General features: G+C 52.1%; 1 protein-coding gene across 1 annotated transcript; it reads right to left on the reverse strand.

Annotated features, from left to right (window-relative positions):
* Positions 1-6,325: 6,325 nt before the first annotated feature.
* On the reverse strand, positions 6,326-12,342 carry LOC125754815 (basic proline-rich protein-like). Its single transcript, XM_049108120.1, has 2 exons — positions 12,310-12,342; positions 6,326-8,896 (listed from the first exon to the last, which is right to left on the reverse strand). The coding sequence occupies exons 1-2, from the start codon at positions 12,340-12,342 to the stop codon at positions 6,326-6,328; spliced, it is 2,604 nt and encodes an 867-aa protein (XP_048964077.1).
* Between the last annotated feature and the right edge of the window lie 11,909 nt (positions 12,343-24,251).

The raw sequence follows: 24,251 nt of genomic DNA on the forward strand, positions 1-24,251 counted from the left end.
AGTCTGATTTGTGCTCCTTCTTCTGAATGTTTAGTCAATTTAATATACGCACTGGACATATTCGGGGGGGAAAAATGCTAGGCTCCTCAGTAGAGTCATTTTAAAGATTAGGTGTTGTTTAAAAACAAAGGCATACCATTCGTCACAATTACGAGGCAGGAAATATAGTACTCTGCTCTGTAGAATTAGAACTTTTCTTGAAGGACTCTTGTTATTCGACCTTGCAAGCACCCAGCTTCTCTGCAGATGATTTTGTGACATCCCTCAGAAGTTCCAGGTCCTGGAAAAACTCAGCACAGTTTACTGAATGCTTTCCATTTAAAACTGTTTCACGGCATGATTATGGGAATGGAAAAGAAAGCACCGTATGAAGTCAGTTGTGGTCGAGGCTACCAGTTCTGGGGGGCAGGACAGAAGGTCTGAGTCTCGTCAGATGCCCCTGCCAGAGCACCAGCCCAGCCTTCTCCCACCTGGGGGACCACAAAGGGGCAGCGATGGGCGACGTGGCATGGGTCCCAGGCTGCCAGCTCAAGGTTTAGGAATAACTGCCTTCTCTTTGTGTAATAAGTTATTTTCCAATGCCAGGGTCTCATTTCTCCTGCTAACAGAAAACATGACAAAGAACACACAGCCCAGGCCTTCCCGGGATGCCCTCCCTATGGCTGCATATGCCAGTGTTTCTGGAGCTTATGCAGGGCCAAGGCCTCTGCAGTGGGACCCACCTGGTCCTCCCTCCCTGTCTACACAGGAGGTCCCGGACAGCCTCGCCCTGGCCTGGCCTGGCCCGCATGGCCCCTTCAGGCCCAAGCCCTCTCCCTCCCCACCGCCCCACCCCCACTCCCAAGCATCGCTGCCAGGGCACCTTTGTACCACGCTGACATCACTCCAGAGAACGCAGGGCTTGCAAATCCTCTCACCTCCACGTTCACCTTCTAGCTGAACAGAATATCTTCCCGGTTTGGAAAAAATCACTTCTTTCCTCCCCAGTTTCTCCAGGACAATCTGTTTCTCTCTGTCTTTCTGTCTCTGCCTCTCTCTCTCTAATTGAATCCTGATCTGCTAAGGGCTTAGGCTTTGGTTTCCAAACCCTGGATGCCAAGTCTTTGCCTTGTGCTCAGTCGCAGTGAGGCAGGAGCACAGAGTCAGCTATTATCTGCTTGAATGCAGATAAGAAAGAAGGGACAGGGGGGAAATGAATAAAAATCCTAATAGATAGAGAGCTCAAAATCTTATCCAGCCTGAACACACACCTCTCCTGACTTGCTCTCCTGAGATTTGCACCCCCGGTGTTTGTTAGGAAATACTCCCTCACTCCCTCCAGCCACATTTACTGATTTTCGGGGACCTACAAGCCTATGTCTTCACCTACAGACATGCATACGAGGTACAGGGCAGGACCAGGGCCCTGGGAGAGAAACTGTCCTTTAACTGAGGAAGGAGCCCTGACCCACTCAGCTGAGCACAACACCCGTAGGTGAACCATTCTGATGCAGCCAGGGTTCTTACAGGCCCTGGATGGGACGACCGTATGGAGAAACAGAACTGTAACCCCAGCGTGGGCCCAGGGGAGGCTGCTAGTGGCCTGCCTCTTCCCACCCCTTCCATAAACATGCAAAATGAAGTGCGCAAAAGAGCGGGACACAGAAGGTAGAGTCTTTCCCGCTCTGCTAGAGAGAGGCCCCAGGATCACGGAGACAAAGGGCCCCAGAACCACCTGAGGAAGGTGGGTAGACGGCCCAAAGTCTTCAGAGGTCACGGAAGCTTTGGCAGGTCATAGGAAATTATGGTCTGCATCACATGGCTGATTAAGAGGCCAGCAGGGAGGAATGAGACAGGAGCAAGCAGCGGCTGGGTTCTGTGGGCTGTAGCCTCCTGCGTGCCCCTTGTGTATTCCCAGTGACAAGAGCAAAGGCTTTGTCATTATGCAGGCAGGAACGGGCTGGGGAGGTGGCTGCTGTTTTAGCAGAGTTAAGGACAAGCTGTTAAAGAATCTTAACCAGGATCTGTAAGCTAGAAGGAACCCAGGCAGTTACAGATACCCACACTCAGGCCTCTGGGTCACCATTTTAATGCACGCGCCACAGTAGAAGGCAAACCTTCCTCCTAAGTGGACCTGGGTTTAAATTCCAGGTTATGTCTTAGCTATCACGTTCTTTGCAAACTACGTCTCTTTCCTCTCATCTGTAACTGGACATTACAGTTTTTGAAAGTACCTGGCATATCACTTGCCATGCAACAAGGAGCAAATCAATGGGAGTTGCTGTTTGATTACTAGCACTATTATCACCCAATCCCTTCGTTTCACTAGTGAAAAACCAGGGCTGAAACCTAGAAGGTTCTCGACTCTCTTTGAGTTTTTGCATGTCCGAGCCTGCAGTGGGCCGGTGAAGAGAAGAGAGAACATGATCAAATGTCCAATGGGGGAATTCTGTGAGAGCCTGGACATGTGGTCACTCTTTGTTCACTCATCAAAGCCATACACTTGGGTTGTCATAACTTCTCTGGAGGTATTGGGACTGAGTCAGCAAAAAATGATGCTATTTGCTGAACCCAAGCCGTGAACAGCTGTGCTGGGTTAGAAATAGCTTTTCAAACAATGACTTTCTTTGCCAAGTCAAAGGCACAGCTCGCAGTGGGCTTGGAACCACAGAAACATCTAAGGGAAAAGCTGTCTTTTTCAGGGGGGCACTGAGCAATCTTTTACCTTCAAAATAGGGAAATGACCAAGGTCTAGAGCACATTCTTTGGCCTGTTTTGGAACAAAGACACAAAGAAAGATTCAAGGGAAAGAGGAGTCTCGGCAACGTATTAAGATGAAGCAGGTTCATCAAATCAAAATCCCAGCAGGAACTGTCAGTTATAGAACTTCAAAACTTCTGGCTCCCACATCCTCGGTTGCCTGTTGTCAAGAGCACTTGTGGACATAATAGCCAAGTCTATGTCCCCAAAACCCAGGCCAATGAAAGAAAGCAATGCATTCGGTGGAAAAGTCATAAAAATAAAGACATCCTAATAAAGCGGTTGGACTATTCTCACAGTATTCTGACCAGAGAAAGGAGCTATGGAAAGATTCTTTCACCATCTATGATCCACTTGCCATCAAAGCATAAATCATAGGATGTTGGCAATGGAAGGACCGCAAAGGTACGCAGCACAGTCCCTCAGCCTTGCCCAAAGGCTTCAAGCTGACGTGAGACATCTTCAGTACTAGGACCCAGGCTTTTGCTCCCAGCTGGAGTCCTTTCCACCATCCCGGCAGATGTCCCAGAGGTGCCAACAGCACGCATTTCCAGAAAGCACTCTAAGCACATTAATCCAGAGGTGCCATCTAAGTACCAATCAGGACTAGCATCTGAGGACCAGGGATAAAAATAGCACTGCATGTTGAATCCGAAAGGACCAGGAGACCAACAAAAATAGAGGCTGCCTCCAGCTTTGATCAGACGTGCTTCAAGTTCACTTCCAAGTCCTTAGTTTGGAAACCATATATGCTTCCAGGTAGAAAAAATAGAACAACTGGTTAAATTCCCAGGTCCATCTAGACAAGCTTATGTAATACACAACTTTACCTGAAGTCCTGGACAATTCCTGATATTCCAACTGTTACGAGACACCATTTATAAGTCTGTTTCATTCATAGAAAAAAAAATTCCAGACTCCAGCTCAGGAGGCAGCAACACACCTTCCTCTTCTTCTCATGGTAGTGGTTTCCTTTCGGGTTGCCTGGGACCCCAGGTCTTGGGGTCGGGGGAAGAGGCAGGAACTCTCCCCCAAACTCTAGGAAGTTGCTAACTGCTGGCTTTCACACCTGGCCCTTGGAAGGTGCTGGTCATTGGCAAAGGTCTCACTGGTTTAAGGTGAAATACAGCAAGTAGACCCAGTACAGAAAGTCTCCAATGAAGCAAAGTATATTCAATTTAAAGAAGCACTCTTTACTCTTGAGATGACTTTTCTGGCCTTTTGGTGCTAAATTGTCTTTTTGGAAATGACTGTAGTCCATGGTACATGTTTTCTTAATCTTTTTTGAAAAAGTAACATACTGGCAGTCTTATGTTGTCAGTCCCCAGAACTGCATTCTTTGGTTTTGGGAACTCCAATTCTGAGAGCCCCTGCTCAACACCTCCCCATTTCTCTGGTGAGTAGGGAAGGTTTTTTGCTATAGTGTTCATTCTTCAAGGCTTCACAGGGGATGAATCAAAGGTGAAATATAAGACCAAGTGGGGACTGCGGGCCCCTAGTTTTTTTTTTTTTTTTCACCATTGGTGCCTAGGAGCCTGTGGCTCACTTATGAATTAAATATTACAAAGGAGTATTTACTTAATGGTTTATAAGAAAAATTCTGGGTGAGCCAAGGGTACCTCAAATTGTATTAATTAGCACTAATTAGAAATGCATGATATTCCAGGTAGAGACTAATCATTCAGTTTGAAGCTACTGCCTCATGAGGTGTGGGGTGGAGGGAGCTGGAAGGGGAGGTGACTAAGCAAACCAAACACAATTCCAGAATTCCAGAGGAACATTTGATCTACCTAGGAATACGATCTTTCAAATGATATTAAAATATTAATTTTCATTAAAAACACAAATATTTTGGAGATAGATTTGGCTAGACCTTGTTTGGCATTCTGTTGTTTGTGTTATTCTGTTCTTGAAAGCAAAACAAGACAAAAACCAAAACCATATTCATATCCTGTCGGTTACCAGCTCCTTCCTGTGCTCTTAGAAATCTCTCTCAAACGGTCTTCTATTCCTCGTCTCCCATGGATGCTGCCTTAGGCAGGCCCTCACTGCCTCCTGCCTGAAGCATGGTTTTCAGGCTTTAAAAAAAAATCAGAAAAATATCTTCAAGCAAAATCTATATGGAAATCCCATTTATAAACAAAGCAGAGCAGAAGTAGGGGTAGGGGCTGAATCCCTGCTACCTCACCCTGGGCATCCATCATTCATTCATTCAATGCTCCTTGAAAACCACTGGCTTACTGTGTCAACGTAATTTCTTGACTGGGCCTCCTGGTTCCAGTCACCTGTCTCCACCATCTACTGTCCATCCTGGAAGCAGAACTAATTTTCTAAGACTCAGATCTGATCTTCTCACTGCGCTCTTCAGAAATTTTCAGTTGTCTCCTCATTGTCTGCTGATTGACATTCAACCTCCTTAGGCCCTTCAAAGTTGGCTTCACCATACTTTTCCCTCCTTCTCTTCTGTGTGCTGCGATCCATCTCCTGTGTCATTCCCCAACACACTGTGGACATTCATGCCCACTTGTCTTTGATGGTGCTGCTCTGTCTGCTTGGACCTCCCTACTCCATCCTTCTTGCTCTGATGTCTTACTGTTTTTTATGGGAATATCACCTCCTCGGTTCAGCCTGCCCTAATTACCACAGCCCTCTTCCCTCAAAATCTGTATTGATAGTTAGATGCCACGTGTCTGGCTACCCAGCTGTTGCTCAAAGGCAAGCATCTTATCTTTATTTATGTTGATATCTGCAGTATCACTGTTGCCAAGGTGCAGCTGATTAGAAATAGCAAATTGGTTTTATTCCACAGGCCAATTCCTATTGATTGGTGATGATTTCCTGGAATGCAATTTTGAGAAAGATACTGCTTCATCTACAGGCTGTGGCAAAGTACTTAGTTGACTAATAGCAATGTCTGCCATGGGCTAGGGTGCAGGGTGTCAAGGCATGCTTGCTATATGCCTGGCCCCTCGGCAGTAAGTGCACAGTCAATGTTTGCTGGTAAATAGATGCATTGAAAGATTTCTTTAGGATCGTGACATTTAGGCTTTTTTAATAGGTCAAAGTTTCCCTTTAGTCCACTAAGCTTTTTTTAAAAAAGATTTATGTATTTTATTTTAGAAAGTGGGGGGAGCAGAGGAGAGGGAGAAGGGGAGAGAGAATTCTAAGCAGACAGGCCTCTGAGGGTGGAGCCCAGCACAGGGCTCCATCCCAGGACCCTGAGATCGTGACCTGAGCCACAACCAAGAGTCAAACGCTCTTTGGCCACCCAGGCGCCCCAGGGAGCTTTTGCTGTCTCATTCCCTTGAGTGAGGAGGGCCTTCAGCCTTGAACTCAAGCTGATGTTCTGGTCTAGCTGGGTCCGGCTTTCGCACGGAGCCCTGCGTGGTGTCATTTCACCTGAGGCGGTTTGCGGGAAGGGCCTCTGCTGTTGGCCCCAGGGCGGGTTGGAGAGCCTTGGAGGATGAGGGGAGGGAGGGGATGGGAAGGTGGTGGGGTGCTCGACCCCACGACCCCGCGGCGTCTGCAGCTGCTGAGCTTTCGCGGAGACCAAGGCTCGAGCCAGGAGCTGGAGGAGCGGCCTTTACTAGGGGCCGGGCAGGACGCGGGGGCCAGTGCGGGGGCTCCAGGCAGGACGCGGGGGCCAGTGCGGGGGCCGGCAGGACGCGGGGGGCAGATTCGGAGGAGGGGCCGCCCGGCCGTCCTGGAAGCCGTGGGCCCCCTCGGTGCTGGGCAAGCCCAGGCGGACGCATCCGGGCCCGGGGCATCGCCGTAGGTCCCGCGGGGGCACTGCCGGGGTGCCGGCTGGGCGCGAGCGTGGGGTCCCCGGGGTGCCGGCGGGGCGCGAGCGTGGGGTCCCCGGGGTGCCGGCTGGGCGCGAGCGTGGAGTCCCGGGGTGCCGGCTGGGGGCGAGCGTGGGGTCCCCGGGGTGCCGGCGGGGCGCGAGCGTGGGGTCCCGGGGTGCCGGCGGGGCGCGAGCGTGGGTCCCGGGGTGCCGGCTGGGCGCGAGCGTGGGGTCCCCGGGGTGCCGGCGGGGCGCGAGCGTGGGGTCCCCGGGGTGCCGGCTGGGCGCGAGCGTGGAGTCCCGGGGTGCCGGCTGGGGGCGAGCGTGGGGTCCCCGGGGTGCCGGCGGGGCGCGAGCGTGGGGTCCCGGGGTGCCGGCGGGGCGCGAGCGTGGGTCCCGGGGTGCCGGCTGGGCGCGAGCGTGGGGTCCCCGGGGTGCCGGCGGGGCGCGAGCGTGGGGTCCCCGGGGTGCCGGCGGGGCGCGAGCGTGGGGTCCCGGGGTGCCGGCGGGGCGCGAGCGTGGGGTCCCCGGGGTGCCGGCAGGGCGCGAGCGTGGGGTCCCGGGGTGCCGGCTGGGCGCGAGCGTGGGGTCCCCGGGGTGCCGGCGGGGCGCGAGCGTGGGGTCCCCGGGGTGCCGGCGGGGCGCGAGCGTGGGGTCCCGGGGTGCCGGCGGGGCGCGAGCGTGGGTCCCGGGGTGCCGGCTGGGCGCGAGCGTGGGGTCCCCGGGGTGCCGGCGGGGCGCGAGCGTGGGGTCCCGGGGTGCCGGCGGGGCGCGAGCGTGGGTCCCGGGGTGCCGGCTGGGCGCGAGCGTGGGGTCCCCGGGGTGCCGGCGGGGCGCGAGCGTGGGGTCCCCGGGGTGCCGGCGGGGCGCGAGCGTGGGGTCCCCGGGGTGCCGGCGGGGCGCGAGCGTGGGGTCCCGGGGTGCCGGCGGGGCGCGAGCGTGGGGTCCCCGGGGTGCCGGCGGGGCGCGAGCGTGGGGTCCCGGGGTGCCGGCTGGGCGCGAGCGTGGGTCCCGGGGTGCCGGCTGGGCACGAGCGTGGGGTCCCGGGGTGCCGGCTGGGGGCGAGCGTGGGGTCCCGGGGTGCCGGCGGGGCGCGAGCGTGGGGTCCCGGGGTGCCAGCTGGGGGCGAGCGTGGGGTCCCCGGGGTGCCGGCAGGGCGCGAGCGTGGGGTCCCGGGGTGCCGGCTGGGCGCGAGCGTGGGGTCCCCGGGGTGCCGGCGGGGCGCGAGCGTGGGGTCCCCGGGGTGCCGGCGGGGCGCGAGCGTGGGGTCCCCGGGGTGCCGGCGGGGCGCGAGCGTGGGTCCCGGGGTGCCGGCGGGGCGCGAGCGTGGGTCCCGGGGTGCCGGCTGGGCACGAGCGTGGGGTCCCGGGGTGCCGGCTGGGGGCGAGCGTGGGGTCCCGGGGTGCCGGCGGGGCGCGAGCGTGGGGTCCCCGGGGTGCCGGCGGGGCGCGAGCGTGGGGTCCCGGGGTGCCGGCGGGGCGCGAGCGTGGGGTCCCGGGGTGCCGGCGGGGCGCGAGCGTGGGTCCCAGGGTGCCGGCGGGGCGCGAGCGTGGAGTCCCGGGGTGCCGGCGGGGCGCGAGCGTGGGGTCCCCGGGGTGCCGGCGGGGCGCGAGCGTGGGGTCCCGGGGTGCCGGCTGGGGGCGAGCGTGGGGTCCCCGGGGTGCCGGCGGGGCGCGAGCGTGGGGTCCCCGGGGTGCCGGCTGGGGGCGAGCGTGGGGTCCCCGGGGTGCCGGCGGGGCGCGAGCGTGGGGTCCCCGGGGTGCCGGCTGGGGGCGAGCGTGGGGTCCCGGGGTGCCGGCTGGGCGCGAGCGTGGGGTCCCGGGGTGCCGGCTGGGGGCGAGCGTGGGGTCCCCGGGGTGCCGGCGGGGCGCGAGCGTGGGGTCCCCGGGGTGCCAGCGGGGCGCGAGCGTGGGGTCCCGGGGTGCCGGCTGGGCGCGAGCGTGGGGTCCCGGGGTGCCGGCTGGGGGCGAGCGTGGGGTCCCCGGGGTGCCGGCGGGGCGCGAGCGTGGGGTCCCCGGGGTGCCAGCGGGGCGCGAGCGTGGGGTCCCGGGGTGCCGGCTGGGCGCGAGCGTGGGGTCCCGGGGTGCCGGCTGGGCGCGAGCGTGGGGTCCCGGGGTGCCGGCTGGGGGCGAGCGTGGGGTCCCCGGGGTGCCGGCGGGGCGCGAGCGTGGGGTCCCGGGGTGCCGGCGGGGCGCGAGCGGGGTCCCCGCGGGGCGCGAGCGTGGGGGCCGGTCCGGGGGGTGGGGGCGCCGGCGGCCCGGGGGAGGGGAGCAGCGGGCCCCCGGAGCAATGCCGGCGCCAGTCGTGGGGCGCCGCGGGGAGCAGGGCAGGGTGTGCGGGAGCCGGTGCCTTGGAGCCCCGTACCCCTACACTCTGAGGGGGTCGGAGGCACACCACGGGTCACAGAGGCTTCCAGAAGCCGTTTCCGGGGATCCAGCTCTGGGTTTCAGGGCTGAAATCCCCCGTGGCTGTCCCCGCCTCAGACCTGCGCCGCGGGCCGCGGACCATCCCTGCGCTCGGGACATTCCCGCGGGGCCGCCCGAGCCCCGCCAGCCCCCGCCGCAGCCTCGGCGCCTGGGCTTTGCAGGCCCGTTGCTCCCCACGTGGTTTGCAGGGGGGAGGTGGTGCGGACGAGAGGACGGTTCTTCGTGGGAGACGCCGGGAGCGGGATATGCTGTGGGGATCCCTGGGGACAGAGGGGCGGCCCGCGTCCCTATCTAGGCACCTGTGTCGCCTGTGGCCACGGCACCTGCCACATCAGCCAAGAGCCGTCTGACATAAGGAAGGTTCACGGCATCCTGATGGGTTAGAGCAGCGCTACCGTCGCTTCACCTGTGAGATGGGCCTGTGTCTCACAGCCCTGTTCCCTGGGATCCCTCCCTGACTTTAGGGCCATCATATTAGGGTCCCCGCAGCCGTGCTGGGCCGGGGGTGGGGGGCGGAGAACAGTTTCCTCCATTAATGTGTCAGGGGCAGGAATTCTGCTCCTCACAGGTCTGCTCCTTAAACCTTGATCTTGAACCATCTGTTCCCAGGGTTTTCCCACCTTGCAAAGGAATCCAGGGAACATGGAGAGTTTTGCACACTCTGCACCTATTAGTCTCCCTGCTGATCACACTTCAGGGCGCTGGGACGTTTTTCTAATGGCAAACTCCCGTTAAGCTTGAGTCGCTTAAATTGTATGGTATCAGCAATGTTCAGGGGAAACATTACAGCTGACCAAGCAGAAAGGCCTCTGGAAACCTCTTCGCCTCTGCTGTTATCCCATTGTCCAATTCTCGTTTCACAAAGAAAAGAATTTACCCTTTAGGAAGGATGCTCTGGAAATTTCCTCTCTCTCATCAGTGATTTCGCCAGATGCAGTTCTTGCCTCCCCCCCCCACTTGCTGGGCAGCAGGAGGTACATATTTTACATGCATCTGAGGTTGCCAAAGAGGGTCCTGGATACCGTGACTCCATGTAAAGGACAGGGCCTACCCCTCATTCCGGTGGGCGGGGAGGGGGGAGCTGTCTTAGGATGCTCTCATCACTGGCTTCATTTGCTGGCGGCAGCAGGCCACCTCCTGCTGTCCTAGAAGTGCCTGAAGGCTTTCTGGGGCTGTGTCAGGGATAGAATTTGATCACAAACTTTCTGGTGACTTGAGATGGAGCTGTTTGTGTATCTGTTGGCCATTTGCACATTATTTTCTGTATATTGCCTATTCAGACCTTGCCTATCTTTCTACTGCTTGTGTCTGTCAGAGAGTGTCTTTGGAACAAGGGGCAGAGAGCTACAGCCTACTGGCTGGCTGCCTAATTTTGTAAATAATGTTTAATTGGAACATGCACATTAGCTTATGGGTGAATGTCTGGCTGCTTTCTATGCCACGAGGGCAGGGTTAAGCACGCAATAAAGGATGAATTGTCTAAAATATTTACTAGCTGGCCTTTTACATAGAAAGTTTATAGATGCCTGACTCAGTAGTTGAACTCCATCTAGCAACAAGACAATACAAATTGTAACAAGGAGATAGCACTTCATACTCCCATCCGACTGTCCTCATAAAGTACAAAGTGAGAAAAAAAAACACACACACATAGAAACAAAGACACACATATAAGTACGTTCACTGCTGCAATGTTTGTCAAAATTTTAAATTTGGGTACTTTTTCACAAGGAAAAAGAAGATACACATTTTGCCAAATGCATACTTTTTTGAGATTTAATATGGTTATAAACCTTCAAAACCTAAGGCTGAGCAAAAAAGAAAGGCAATTTGCAGAATGATACAAATAAAATAGCACATTATTTCTATAGTATTTGAAAATATGTAAACTTACTCTCCAATTGTGGATGAAAGATAAGGAACTAGACCAATTTCCAAAGGCTCATGGGGGCTGGCGGGTGGAAAGCGAGGCTGGGATGACCCCCATGGTGGTTTACTCTCAAGGTTGTGTGAAGGTGAGAGGGGAGCCCTCTCCACAGCCCTGAGAGTGAGGAAATCTCTGGATACTCTGCCTTTCATACCCTTTTAATCTGGGGGTCAGCATATCATCATATGGAGATTTCTTGCTCCCGCCCCCACCCTCCCCTTACAGATGCCCACATTATATTTATCTGCTGACGCATCAGGTCTCTTCAAGGTTCCAGTCCAATGATCTGACCACGTACAGGATAAATGCATGTAAAGCACATAAATACCAACTTCAGGAAGGTGGTCATGTTTGGTAGGGGTGGGGGGAGACAGAAGAGAAGGGTGTCCAGAAGACATCCTATGCTAACTAAACTTACTGTGGTCATCATTTCACAACACACGCAAGCCAAACCAGCATGCTGTACACCTTCAAACTAGGCAGTGATGTATGCCAATTGTTTCTCAATAAAACTGGGGGGGGGAGGTAGAAGACATCCTAGGACATGTAATGTCTGTAATGTCTTTCTTTCTGGCATAGAAAACAAGTGTGACAAAATGTTATCATTCGATTCAGCTGGGAGAGGGCAATGTGTAAATCCATAGGGTGGAAGGAAGTTGGGGGATAGAGGAGAACCAGAGCTTCTTGGTAGAAAATGAGAAAAATCTATTTTGAGGCAGAAGAGGCTGGTCAGAACTGGCATCCAATCAAGGCTGATATGCCTCCAGTTCTATATTCAGTGAATATTTTTTGAATGAACAAATCCAACACACTCTTATTGAGCAGTATGTGCTAGGCGCTGGGGTGAGATACTTAGTTCCTGCCTTGGAGGCACTTAGAATCCAGGGAGCGAGTTGATGCTGATGACTGATGTTCCTGTGAAGAAGACTGGGACCTGCACAACATACACAGTAGCAAATTGCTGCAGGGAGCCGCAGGGGAGAGACACCTGTCTGGGGAGAAGAGGATGGGGGCAGGGAGTTCTTTAAGCAAGAAGTGTGAACATTAAGGAATTTCTAAAGGACCAGTTGAGGGGAGGCTGAGAAGCACAGCTCAGGGAAGAGTGAGTGAGTGAGTGAGTATCTGGCCTCATCAAGTGGAAACTCATGTCAGATATAAGGGGTTGGGGAGGCTCTGGCTGCTATTCTAACCTTTCTGTACTTCCATAGGTGTGGGAAACTACTAACGGTTGGTAAGGGCAGTGTAACCTGATATATCCTTACAGTTATCTCCCAAAATGGATAGAGGGGGACAGGGAGGCCTGGTAGAAGGCTGTTGACACGTGTCCAGGTGAGAAACGACATGAGCATGACTCAGAGAGTGGCTTTGGGGTCAGAGACGCAGGGACAAGTGAGGATCCTGTAGAGGTGAGGGGGAAAGGATGTCACAATCACCCTGAAAGTTTCACTTCCCGAGGTACCAGCCATCATGGCAGCCGGACTCCCACAAGAGCATACTCCTGGACACAGGTTGAGGCCCAAGAGTTGGTCCTATGCCTCTGGGTATCGGGATAGCATTTTCCTCTGCACTGTAACCTTCTCATTGCCCCCAGACTCTGGTGTAGAGCTATTTTCTTAGTAGATACTCAGCCACTCAGGCCCAAAGAACAAAAAGAAGACAATGGATTATATCAGAGACACTAAAGATTCTTCTTGGCTTTTAGCACCTGAGGTGCAGAGAAGATAAATTTCCAGAGCTGTGGGGCCAGCATCACCCAGTAACAGAGGGGCAGAGCTCCTGTGTCCCGCATGCTGCCTAAGTTCCCAAAGACACACAGTCAGCCTGTGGAGTCCGGAGAGCCCAGAGAGGAACCAAGGGGACCTGAGCTCTCTGTCTAGCTCTGTTCCCTTCTGCTGTGGGACTTCAGGTAAGATTTGCTCTGGTCCTCGCTTTCTTCATGAAATAAAGGGGTGGAATCACATAAATCCTTTGTTAAGATGCTTTGGTTGCAAACAACAAAAACGGACTTTAGCAAACAAAAGAAAAGAAAGAGAAGAAAGAAGAGAAAAGGAAGGAAGGGAAAGAAAGAAAAGAAAAAAGAGAGGGATCCCTGGGTGGCGCAGCGGTTTAGCGCCTGCCTTTGGCCCAGGGCGCGATCCTGGAGACCTGGGATCGAATCCCACGTCGGGCTCCCTGCATGGGGCCTGCTTCTCCCTCTGCCTGTGTCTCTGCCTCTCTCTCTCTCTCTCTCTCTTTCTGTGTGACTATCATAAATAAATAAAAAATTAAAAAAAAAAAAGAAAAAAGAGAGAAAGAGAGAAAGAGAAAGAAAGAAAGAAAGAAAAGAAAGAAAAGAAAAGAAAAAAGAAAAGAAAAGAAAAGAAAAGAAAAGAAAAGAAAAGAAAAGAAAAGATATTATGGGGATATCTAATAGCTTATAGAGTTGAAGGAAAACTAGAGACTCAGGTTTGAAAAGTGAGAGGAACCAGGACAGCTCTGGGGGCTAACTCAGTGGCCTTGTCAGGCAGAGGTGGTGGGGAGCATCTCCCCCATCCTTATTTCACTTGTCAATATTCACAGTATAAGTGGTTTCACTGAGTTCACTGCCCACCCCTAGGGGAAGGCAGAGGAGGGCATACTGACATTTTTTCCACACCACACACTGTGGGAGAAACATAGTTTCATAAAGAAAATTGATTCTTACCAAGAAGGTAAGAAGGATGCCAACTGGCCAGAAGTGACTTTCAAGTTTAGTATTTCCAAGGAGATGCAAAATTCAATAACCTATAGCATGCAGTGCGGCATGGCTCATGAATAGAACCTCAGCAACAAGGGGCCATAGACCTTTCCCCTCTCCAATGAGGTAGAGGGGTGGTGAATGGTGAGGGTGGGTAGGAGTGTGGAGAGGGGCTACAAGAGGAATGGCCATAGTGTGGGAGGCTCTAGGGGCCTTCTCTGCCTCTCCCGAAGGCACCTTTCTTTAATCAAGGCCATAGCCTCCCTGGCAGCACTGTGAAATTGCTTGCTGGATCCCTCTTCTTCTGAGATCTGAGGATTAGAGGTAATTCCAAAAAGTTTCCAGGAAGTCCATGCATCTGACAGCCTAAACTAGGGCTTTATGGGGGAAAGGGGGCCAAGGAGCTAATGTTTTCAGAGGACTCTGGTAGAGATTCCCCCAGAAAAGAATTTCAAAATCTGGAAAAAAGTATTTAAAAAAATAATGAAAATTGGAGCCTATGACACATCAAGAAATGGAAGCTGAGTTCTTGTGAGGACAACCATGGAATCAGGAACTATTCATTGTGAAAAGGAAGAGCCTTTGTAAAAGGTTTCCAAAGGAGCTCCAAGTCCAGGACTGAAATGCAGGTTGTGGTGCCAGGCGCAGCTGGGGACATGGAGAGGGTCATTTTAATCACCACAGGTCACTCGATCCAGGGCTACTGCTCCAAGGCTATGAGGCAGGGCAATACCATAACCTGAGTCCCATCCAACTCTGTTTCTGAGGGGGTTCTGAAGGATGTAGACAGTCCAGGGCTACTCAAAACTAAAAGCAGACTCAAGCAAAGGCATGAATTGGGAAATATGGGAGAAGAGGCATCTAGGAGGTGGTGACCAAGGTAGCTAGGAAGGAGGGCGGGCAGGATGGGACTGAGGCGTTTTAGTGCATCTAAAACGTTGACCACCCCTACTCAGCAGGAGCAACAGGGGGAGCTGCCATGTGAGGTTAGCATGGGGAAAAGTTCTTTTCACCAGGCAAGAGGGAGATCTTCTCTACTGTCAACTGATAATCCTTACCCATCCCTTTATCTGACTTGGTCTATAGGCACTTTAATTTGACCTACCACCCAGGGATGGCCCTAGGATGAAGAGAAAGCGTACAACAGGGGGGGCTTGAAACCTGATCCAGAGGAGGGAAGTGGAAGGAAGCCAGAGGTTAGGTTAATGTTGTGGAACGGCGAATACACCCTGGATGTGTAATAGCTTGGCGGGCCGAGAGCAGGAGCCCCATACTGCCAGTGGTACTCCTAGGTTAACCCTACCAAGGATGTTGATGTGAAAGCATGTTACAAAGTGGCAGGCTCACTATAAGCCTCTCTTCTTTCTTTTTTTCTACTGGTATTTAGTTATAATTTACTTGAGTCATTCCCCCCGTATTAGTGTCTGGGCCACTAGATTAATAAGGTCCTTGAGGCCAAGGACGGTGTCTCCTTCATTTTGGCATCCTAGAATTGGCACGGTCCTTCATGTATCATCAGACCTCAGTTGTCATGGTTGTGTTTAATGGAAAGCAGTATAGACGTGGGGGCTACTTCCAGAAGACATTGTGTTGTCCACCTGTGCTGACTGAGATCTAAGAAAGCCACAATAACCACTGAGGTCAACTATCAGCAATTCCTTACCCAATCCCCCGAGACACAGGTCATCAGAAATGTGGCTGTGTCTGAACACACTGGCTGGTTTCCATGACCATCCGGTGGCTGTCTATCCTCCTGCAGAGGGAGGAGAGCCACTCGGCCCAACCACAGGCTAAACAGGCAATTCCAGTGTCGGCCTCAGTTCTGCCGCAATAATTGCCCATCCTCCCATCCTCCTTCGATGCTAACAAACACATTTATCTCTTGATGACAAGCATCTGGCAAAAATAAAAAATAAAATAAAAATAAAAAGGCTTAGGAGTTATCAATGGGAATAAAGAAAAGCACCTTCCCATCCAAGTGTTTCAAATTCACTTGCCCTTGTTCTGTTGGCCAAGGACCTTGGAGAGAACTTTGTGAATAAAGCTGGAGGTCCAGGCTGGGCTCTTGTCCCGGTTAGTGATGCTGCCAGGAGACTCTTCAGGTGCCCTTTTGCTGATTGGAAATACAAACTTTAACAGGTCTTACCAAAGACCTCTTCTGTTATCTTGGTTTGATAAGGATAAGGCACCAGAAGGAAACTGAATAAGTGCTCCCTCTCCAGGATGAGATGGCAGGTGGAGAGGGACCCCATCGTGCCATAAGTGCAAAATTGTGTTTCTCTAAAGCCCGTATGACTCAGAGCATGAGTTTGGGATGGATTTGTGGTTATCAGGATACAGATATCTGTGTGGAAACCTCCAGCTAGTCATTTGAACTGTGTCTTTAAACATGTCTCAATACTATTTTGAGCTCTCACATCTGAAGATAAAGCCATTTATGTTTTCAGCATGAATTCATTGAGCCTTGGAATACCAATGGGGTCATCAACACAGCCAGACATCTTGTCATGGCTCAGCTACCTACCAGATGAGGGACTACATTTATTTTTACCTTTGCCTCTATTTGGATTTCCTACCACTTACTTCTCTTGTTTCCAAAGGCTTTCAAAATGTTCCTAGAAAAGAGATAAAAAGGTTTAAAAAAAAGAGATAAACTTTCTTTTAGCATCAGTGTTCTAGCAGGATCTAGATAGACTGTTAATATCTAACAATAGATATTTTGGGGTATGGCCATGTGCAGGGATACTTAACAGTGGTTATAGATACTAGATCTATATATACTAGTGTAAGCAAGGTTAATTAAAAAGAAAAACCACTCAAAAGAACATGTATTGTAGGAGTCCATTTTGTAGGAAAAAGCAACCCCCCTGAGTTAGTGTGTGTGTGTGGCATATACACATGCACGAGCAAATATGAATAAAAACTACCTCTGAGGATAAATACCAAACTGTAGCAATGTTGTTGTTGGGATTTTCAGGGTGGAGAGAGGAGTGGATCATGGGGGATATTTTACTTCTTGTTGGATACATTTCTGTTTTATCTGGATTTTTAATAATAAGAATGTGCTTTTCCATAATGAGGAAAAATAAAGATTATTTAAAAATATTTTCTGCCGCTTTGGACTGTCACTATTTTTGGCACTCCCTAGGATCCAGAAATAGTAACTCACTCCTTGGCATACTCCTGCCTCATCTCGGACCTGTCTATTCTTGTACTTTCCATAGTTTCAAAGGATAGGAGTAAAAGAACTTATTATGAGACGTTAAATTAATATTATGTCATGTTTTTTTAGCCCATGAAGAGGTTTTTTGTTGTTGTTTGTTTTTTTAAGGAGCACACGGAAATAGGCAATTTTCACGACTTCATGTTACAGATAGGGCTGCAGGCCGCCCGAGGCTTATCCTTGGCCACGTGGGATCTCGGTCCTGCTAACAGTGCCCCGGCCTTCTGGGAAGCTCACTGGGGCCACAGCAGCGTAGTTTGCCCCATGCTCCTGCCTTCTGGAGCAGGAGTGATCGCCCAGCCCAGGCTAAGCCAACCAGGTGTCATTGCCCAGGAAACTGAATTTGGGACTGATAGTCACAGGCCACCCGTGGCTGGACATACAATGTGTAAACCCAGGAGCCGTGAGGCAGCCACCTCCTGCCTGCCTCCTGGGCACGAGCTGGTGAAGCAGGCCCGGAAAGAGGCAGGGAGGAAGAGCAAAGAGTGAACCTGTTCTTTCTTGTCAGCTTCTGATGAGTTTCCTTCCCGAGGCTCAGCTGCTGTCCCATCTTGGATCCCATGAGACACCCTGTACCTTAATCTTGCTTGAGCTTGGCTTCACCTACTTGAAATCAGGGAGTTCCTAGACCCTGAGCCAGGAAGCGTCGGAACCAGAGATCAAACTCGAATCCCCCATTGCCTGGAGAGTCACTCACTCTCCATTCGGCCTTGTCCCCTCTGTGTTGTTCCCTCCACCACTGGAGTGACACGTCCATTTACAAACGCTGTCACCAAGCCTCAAGGCACTCAGCTTCTCCTGAGGGTGGCTTGGAAGCACAAGAGGACTGCATTGCTACGTTGGCACAGCTGCGTAATGCTCTGACCACAGATGTGCCGCTTGAATTGGATTAATCTGTCTGTAAACCTGTGTCTTCACAGGTTTTGGAGTGGGAAGCACACCTTCATTCGTACAAACAGCAACACTAGGCTGCATCACCTCTCTATATCCGGAGGGATTCCCGAGAGGTACCGTTGCTATTTATTAATAATTATCCACAAACACGCCCATCACCTTACGCAAGGTTCATGGGTCCGCCTGTTGAGGAACACAGTGTGTGGGAATGAAAGAAAGAAAAATGATGTTGTTTTGTTTTTAAGGTTTATTTATTTGAGAGAGAGAGAGTGAGGATGAGAGGGAGGGGTAGAGGGAGAGAGATTGCACTGAGCATGTGCCCGACATGGGCTCCACTTGGGGTTGATCTCATGACCCTCAGATCACGACCTGGGCTGAAGCCAAGAGGCAGAGGCTTAACCAACTGTGCCACCCAGGCACCCGAAGAAAAGTGGTGTTTTGAAGACATATCCACCATCCCTTCTCTCTTTTCTCCAACTTCAGATTCGCTATAAATAGAAACAGACAACTGTAGGGCGGTAGACTCACTGCTTTCAGAGTCCCAATTTGCCCCCTGTCCTGTATCCACACCCTTTGGTAGGTGACTTTGCAGCTCCCCTCCCTCAGATTCCAGGCCAGGTTATGTGGCTTGCATTAGCTAATGGAATGATGATGAATGTGAGGTCAGATGATAAATGTTCAAGTGTTTGTGCCTTTCCACTTACCCCTTGCTCCTCTGCAATTGCTATGAAAACATGCCAAAACTAGCCTAGGGTGACGTAGGGGCAGTGGAGCTGAGTGACCCCAGTCAAAGCCATCCTAGATCAGCCAACAGCCAGCTGAGCCCCAGACAAGTGAGTAAGCTCAGCCGAGACCAGAACTGCTCATCTCAGGGCAGTCTAGAGCAGCGACCTGCAGACTCTGAGCTAAATCAATACTTACTGTTGTGTGCGCACTTGCGCACTGAGCTTTCATGATTGGTTGTTAGGCAGCATTACTGAGGCAAGAGATAACAGATTCCTATGACAGAAGCTGTATCTGCAAAGGCCAGTGTGGTAATCATCTGGTTGACCTGTACAACACTAGGTAAAAAAGCAAGTCCCTGATACACCTCATACCCTTATTCACCATCATTGCTCAAGAAAGGGAAATTGGCTGAGTCTTCACTATTCTCTGGTGTCATGTGCAGCAGGAATGGTCATCTGTGGCTTTGTGGCTGAGGGCTGTCCATTTCCCTAGAGCTCAGCTACCCTTTGCATAAACCCCCATTGTGAAGAATGCCAAATGGCTGCCCTCCTCCGAAACAAAGGCAGAGATTTCATAGCCTTCTGATGAGCGAGTTTACAATTGTGCACTGAACACTGAATATACATTTTAGGTCAGTAAAGGGCTCTCTTGAGGCATGATCATTAAGAGAGTCCTTCTTGTTCAGCTTCTGGGTGGTCACTGGTCACTCATTCACTGGACCAACAGTGACCCTGTGGAGGGCCAATCCCGCCAGGCCTGGCTCTGTGCAGAGTGCACAATGTAGCTTCCTCAGGGTGGGGGCGGGGGGCAGCTCTCTATGGAGAGCAAGGAGGAGGTGGGGACAACAGGGGAGGGGGCTGGAAGAGCAGCTCTCCCAATATGCATCCTCTGCCAGGTCCCCAGGGTTAGGGATTTCTAACCTAGACTAGACATTGTGTCAGTCCTCAAGAGAGAGACCTGGGGGGTGGACATTTCCCATGCCCAGAAGGGATCTCCTTGACTTTTTTAATACTGTCTCTAGCTTGGAAGGAGACCCTGACAGAGTTGGAGAGGACCCCAAAGAAGAGGTTCACATGGAGCTGGCAAAGAGAGTAAGGGGCACTAGACAAGATCCCATACCCACTGAGTCTTGGCTTTGAACTCAATGGGCTGAGTTCAAAGGCAGTGGGAGGCATGCCCTCCAAGCAAGCTGAGAGGGCATCTGGGTGCTCGCACCCATGGCAGGGTGCAACGCTGGGCTTGGAGCTCAGGGCCAGCGGTTTCTCAGAATTGTAGTTTCCCAAATTGGTAAAGCCTTTAAAAAGAAGTAGGAGAGTAGGAGGCCTACATAGGCTGGTCAACTTTTCGGTTTGCCAAATGACAGATTAACCAAAACTAAACACAAAAGCCCTAGCATCTTCTTGACATACCTTTCTCATACTAGGACTTTATGACTGCAGATGAGTGATAAAGGCATAATCTCAGTATAATGAATAGTCTTTCCCCAAAAATGAGTTCGTAATCTTATAGCATCACATATATATGATTATAATTATATATATGTATATAATTATCCTTGTTTTTCTCATATCACTTCAGACTTGTGAAAACTTGATCACGAATGAGTCACTACTCCCGCCTTCCCTCTTTCCTAGGTGCCTCCCCCTGTAGGACTGGTGTTGAAAGGTCTATGACTTCATGAGCTCCCGGCAAGTCAGAAGACAGAGCACCCCCACCCCAAGGGAAGTCTGAAACCTCCCTAGAGTGGTGGGTGTGGTGGTGAGGGGTGTGGGCAAGAGGGAAGAGCTGTCAACTCCGCTCTCTGTGATGAAAAACCAGGGTGGTTTGAAAGGCACCCCATCCCAGGCACTTGCCTGAAACAGTCTGGAACAGCCCACGCGTTCCTCTTTCTCTCCCACCTACTCCCCAGTTTCCTCTTATCCATCCCTCCTTTCTTCCTGCTCCTACCAGCACAATGATTCACGGAGCAGCACTTACACGAAATACGTTAAGTCATTAAAAAATTCTCCACCATCTTGGTCCTGGCTTTTAAAATTCAGATATTAGAGAATGTATAACCTGTTTGGAGACAAGGATAAGCCCAAATTCTTTTCTGTGGTTGTAAAGCCCGCAGCTTCTATTCATCATCTTGATGCGTCTGTTGTGTCAATGGAGTGTAGCCCTAATCCCGGAATGCTTACTGCATACACAAAATAACTTGCTATCTGAAGGGATTACCTCAACCCTCAGCTCTGTTCTTATTAGCAGATGGGGGAAGCTGAAAATGCTAATGACGAGATAATTGGGATAGATTGGGACTCTCTGAGGTATTTGTAGGTGTTGAAACGTTCTTTAAATGGAAGGAACCCACTAAATAACATCTCTCCCCAGTTTCTGAGCTCCTGTGGATCAAGCTGAGGAAAGTTGTTGGAAGGTTGAATGGGTAAGTCTCTGGCTGTGGTGGCTACAGGAGGCAATGGAGAGCACCTGGGCCTGGTAGCCAGGCCATGGCTTGGAGTCCAGTGCAGATCAGGAGAAGGCCTCCCACTTGAGCAGCTCTGAGGGCTTGATTAAACACAACTCCCGGTTGAAATCAGAGTTGGAAAGCATCTCGTTTCTTTCTCTCTCTCCCCTCCAACCACCTCCTCCCCTTTTTAGGTCAGAATTAACATCAAAGTTTCACTTTGTTTAAAAGTGGAAATAGTTCAAGCCTTAAATGCGAGCAACCTTGAATTAAGAGACGGTAATTGGCGGTCTTCCCACTCCCACTCAAACCTAGTTTGTCTTATTTTAAAACCTTAATTCGCTTCTTTGGAGACCAGGAGGCATGCAATGCAGTGACTTGGTGCTGTTCCTTGTCTATCCCAAGGTGCCCCGTTAGAGGCAGATGACTGCAGGCTCGCTCAGAGCCCGGAGTGGGAGAGACAGAGGAGCCACCAGTGGGGCCGCTGATGGTTGGAGGGGGGCACAGTGCAGATGAGGGGCTGTTTGAGGTGACATTTGGGTTAGGGGCTTGGCAACAGTTCGTAGAAAATGCCAAACATTTCTGGAAATGGAACAGGACAGAAAAAATTATATTTACCAGAACTCTTTCCGGGAAGAGAATCGGAAGGAATCACTTCATGAGCTGCTTAAGGATAAGTGTGGGAGACTATGGGGCCTGTTCAAGTAAGTCGTGCAGGGCTTCTGTTTACCTGAGCAGAGCATGCAAGTTGGGGCCGGAGCTGAATTGCTTAGACCAATAGCGAAGAGGCAGGCTGCTGCCACCAGGAAGCTTCTGTATTAACCCTTCTGCCACATAAAGCTGCTAACTAACAAACTAACTAACTAACAAATAAATAAATAAATAAATAAATAATAAATAAATAAATAAATAAAGCTCCTAACTCTGCCTCTTCTCTAAATAGCTGTTGAGTATACCTTTCACCGGTTAGAGGCGATTTCACACTGCTTGGGACACCACAAGCCTAGGTGGCTGGCCTAGGCTCTGGGTTGTGGGGTGACAGCAGAGCCTGCTGAATCCCTGGAATGGCTGCTAATCCATGGCAGGATCTGTGGGGAAGGGATTTGACTGCATCCGGTCAAGATGAGCCACAGAAGATGCTGTTCCAGGGGACAGACTAGTAGAATCAAAGTCACATGCCAGTGGCCAGGCCACGTGGGCATGAAAACTGCCCTCTTTCTATATTCCAAGCTCTTTAACCTGTGAACGGGCACTCCAGCAGCTTCTCTAAGGTTGTGCTGTTTGCGTTTGCTCACACAGACTGTGATTGTATTAGTTATTAGTCAGGGTTCTCCAGAGAAATAGGACCAACAGCAGATTAGAGAGATATAGATGAGATTTATCAGAGGAATTGGCTCATGCAATTATGGAGTCGGAGAAGCCCCATAATCTGCCATCTTTTCACTGGAGAACCAGGAAAGCTATAGGTATAATTCAGTCTGAGTCCAGAGGCCTGAGAATCAGGGGCACCAGTGTCCAAGGGCAGGAGAAGAAGGATGCCTCAGCTCCAGCAGAGAGAGCAACTTTGCCCTTACCTGCTTGTTGTTCTAGTAAGGGCCTCAGTGGGTTGGATGATGCTTGCTCGCCCTGGTGCAGGTTACCTTCCTTACTCTGTCTACTGATTTAAATGCTATTCTTCTCCAGAAACACCCTTACAGATGCACCAGCTGTCTGGGCCTCCCTTCTCCCAAACTGCCACATAAAATTAACCATCACCATGATGACATTGAGCTGGAAACTCTGTTATTCCTCCAATGTGCTGGTCTGGATTCTCAGGGGTCGCTGCCAGGTAAGGGGAGTCCACATCCCATGAAGCGCTTTCCACAGACCATGAGACCTAAGGAGTAAGGGCTGTGACCCAGTCTGCTTGTTCAGCACAAACTCTGCGCGCCAGGGCCTGGCCAGGCACTAGGAAGGCAACGGTGGAGAGGACAGACTTGGTCACTGACCGAATTCACTGCTGGGCGACAAGGCAGACAGACTTCAGGACGATAGAGCCCGGTAGGCATGGCGGGACGGGGGAGAGAACACTGGGCCTACAGTCAGGGCCCCACCCCCCTCTCCTTCACCCTCACCAGGGATCAGGGGCAGGGTTTCAGAACCTTTTCAACAATTTGATAGAATAAATAGTCAAAGGACTTCATTTGTATTTACAAGTGGTTGCTATGGAGGGTGTGGCCCGGCTCCATTGGCAGGAACACGTGGTGGGGAGCGGAGAGGGAAAGTTTTTGGAGAAAGAGGAGAGGGCCAGAGTGGCGGGTCTTAAGTGCCTGGCCAGAAGAGCTAGTCTTTAACCTGCACAGGAACCGTTGCCGGCCAACCGTTGAGGGCAAAAAAGCTGTGTCCATTCTGTATCCCTTTTTACCCAGCCTGACATGGACAAGGCTGTCCATCGTCCTCCGACACCCACTCTCTCCCACTCTGCAGGTGTCAGACGCCTGTGGAGACGACCTCTCCTGGCCTCCGTGACAGCTGCGTGTGGCTGTGTGACTAAGCCCCGGCTGCCTGTAAGATAAAATGGCATGTCTCACTTCCAGAGCACATCCTGAAGGGGAAGCTCTCCTTCCTCTCTGTGGCCAGCACACACGGCGGACTCCGTCCATTTGCTTTCTGTGCCCCCCAAGGACAGTAGAGCACCAAGGAAAGGGGAACCTGGGTCCCTGAGCGGCCCGAGGGGCAGTTACCCACCAGGCCTCGCCCACCGCCTGCTGCAGCCAGGTACGTGGGAGAGAAAGGAATCTCTGTCATACTTAGGTCCTGACAGTACCACAGTGTTTTGGGGGCTGTGACAGCAGGTTACTTGGTACCCGCGCTGTTACACGAGGGCCCAGCATGGCTGTCCAAAAGTCCTAGCACGTTATTTTTTGGAAATTCATAAATGGCTGCAGAAATAACCCAAGATCAAGCAGATGGAAGCAGCAAAGGCTGTTTTCCCCGAGCTTGCTAGGCCGGGGAGTGAGCCACTGTCCCTCGCATTTTGGCCGAGGCCCAAGGGCAGGCGGAGGGGTGGGAACGTGTCAGCGTTTTAAGGCGATCCCACTGGCTCGGAAAAGTGCGAGGGGAGAGGAGGTTCCCATGTGCGGGCGGCTAGAGCCTGCAGGGGAGGCGCACGCCAGGACCAGGAGCTCTGTGACCCCGGCTGACCCGGGACAGGAGTGCTGTGGCTCCCGCAGCCAGAGGGCCTCAGGGCTTGGGCGACACCGACACTTGCTTGAAAATACCTGCTGGGTGGGCTCACTGCTCTCCCAGCCCCCCCCGCCCCCCCCACCCCAGACCCCAGAAGCCCAGTGAGCCTCGGAGCACGCTTTGTGGATTAGACCGGCTGGTGGTCACA

This window comes from Canis lupus, chromosome 3 (assembly GCF_003254725.2).
Source record: "Canis lupus dingo isolate Sandy chromosome 3, ASM325472v2, whole genome shotgun sequence".
Classification (NCBI taxonomy): Eukaryota; Metazoa; Chordata; class Mammalia; order Carnivora; family Canidae; genus Canis; species Canis lupus.

What these genes read in the sequence shown, in the direction of transcription:
- LOC125754815 (XM_049108120.1), bottom strand. Translation starts at nt 12,342, where the DNA reads ATGGCTGGTACCTCGGGAAGTGAAACTTTCAGG. An exon ending in CGGGAAGTGAAACTTTCAGG is followed by an intron (nt 8,897 to 12,309) that starts GTGATTGTGACA and finishes CGACCCCCTCAG; the next exon opens with AGTGTAGGGGTACGGGGCTC.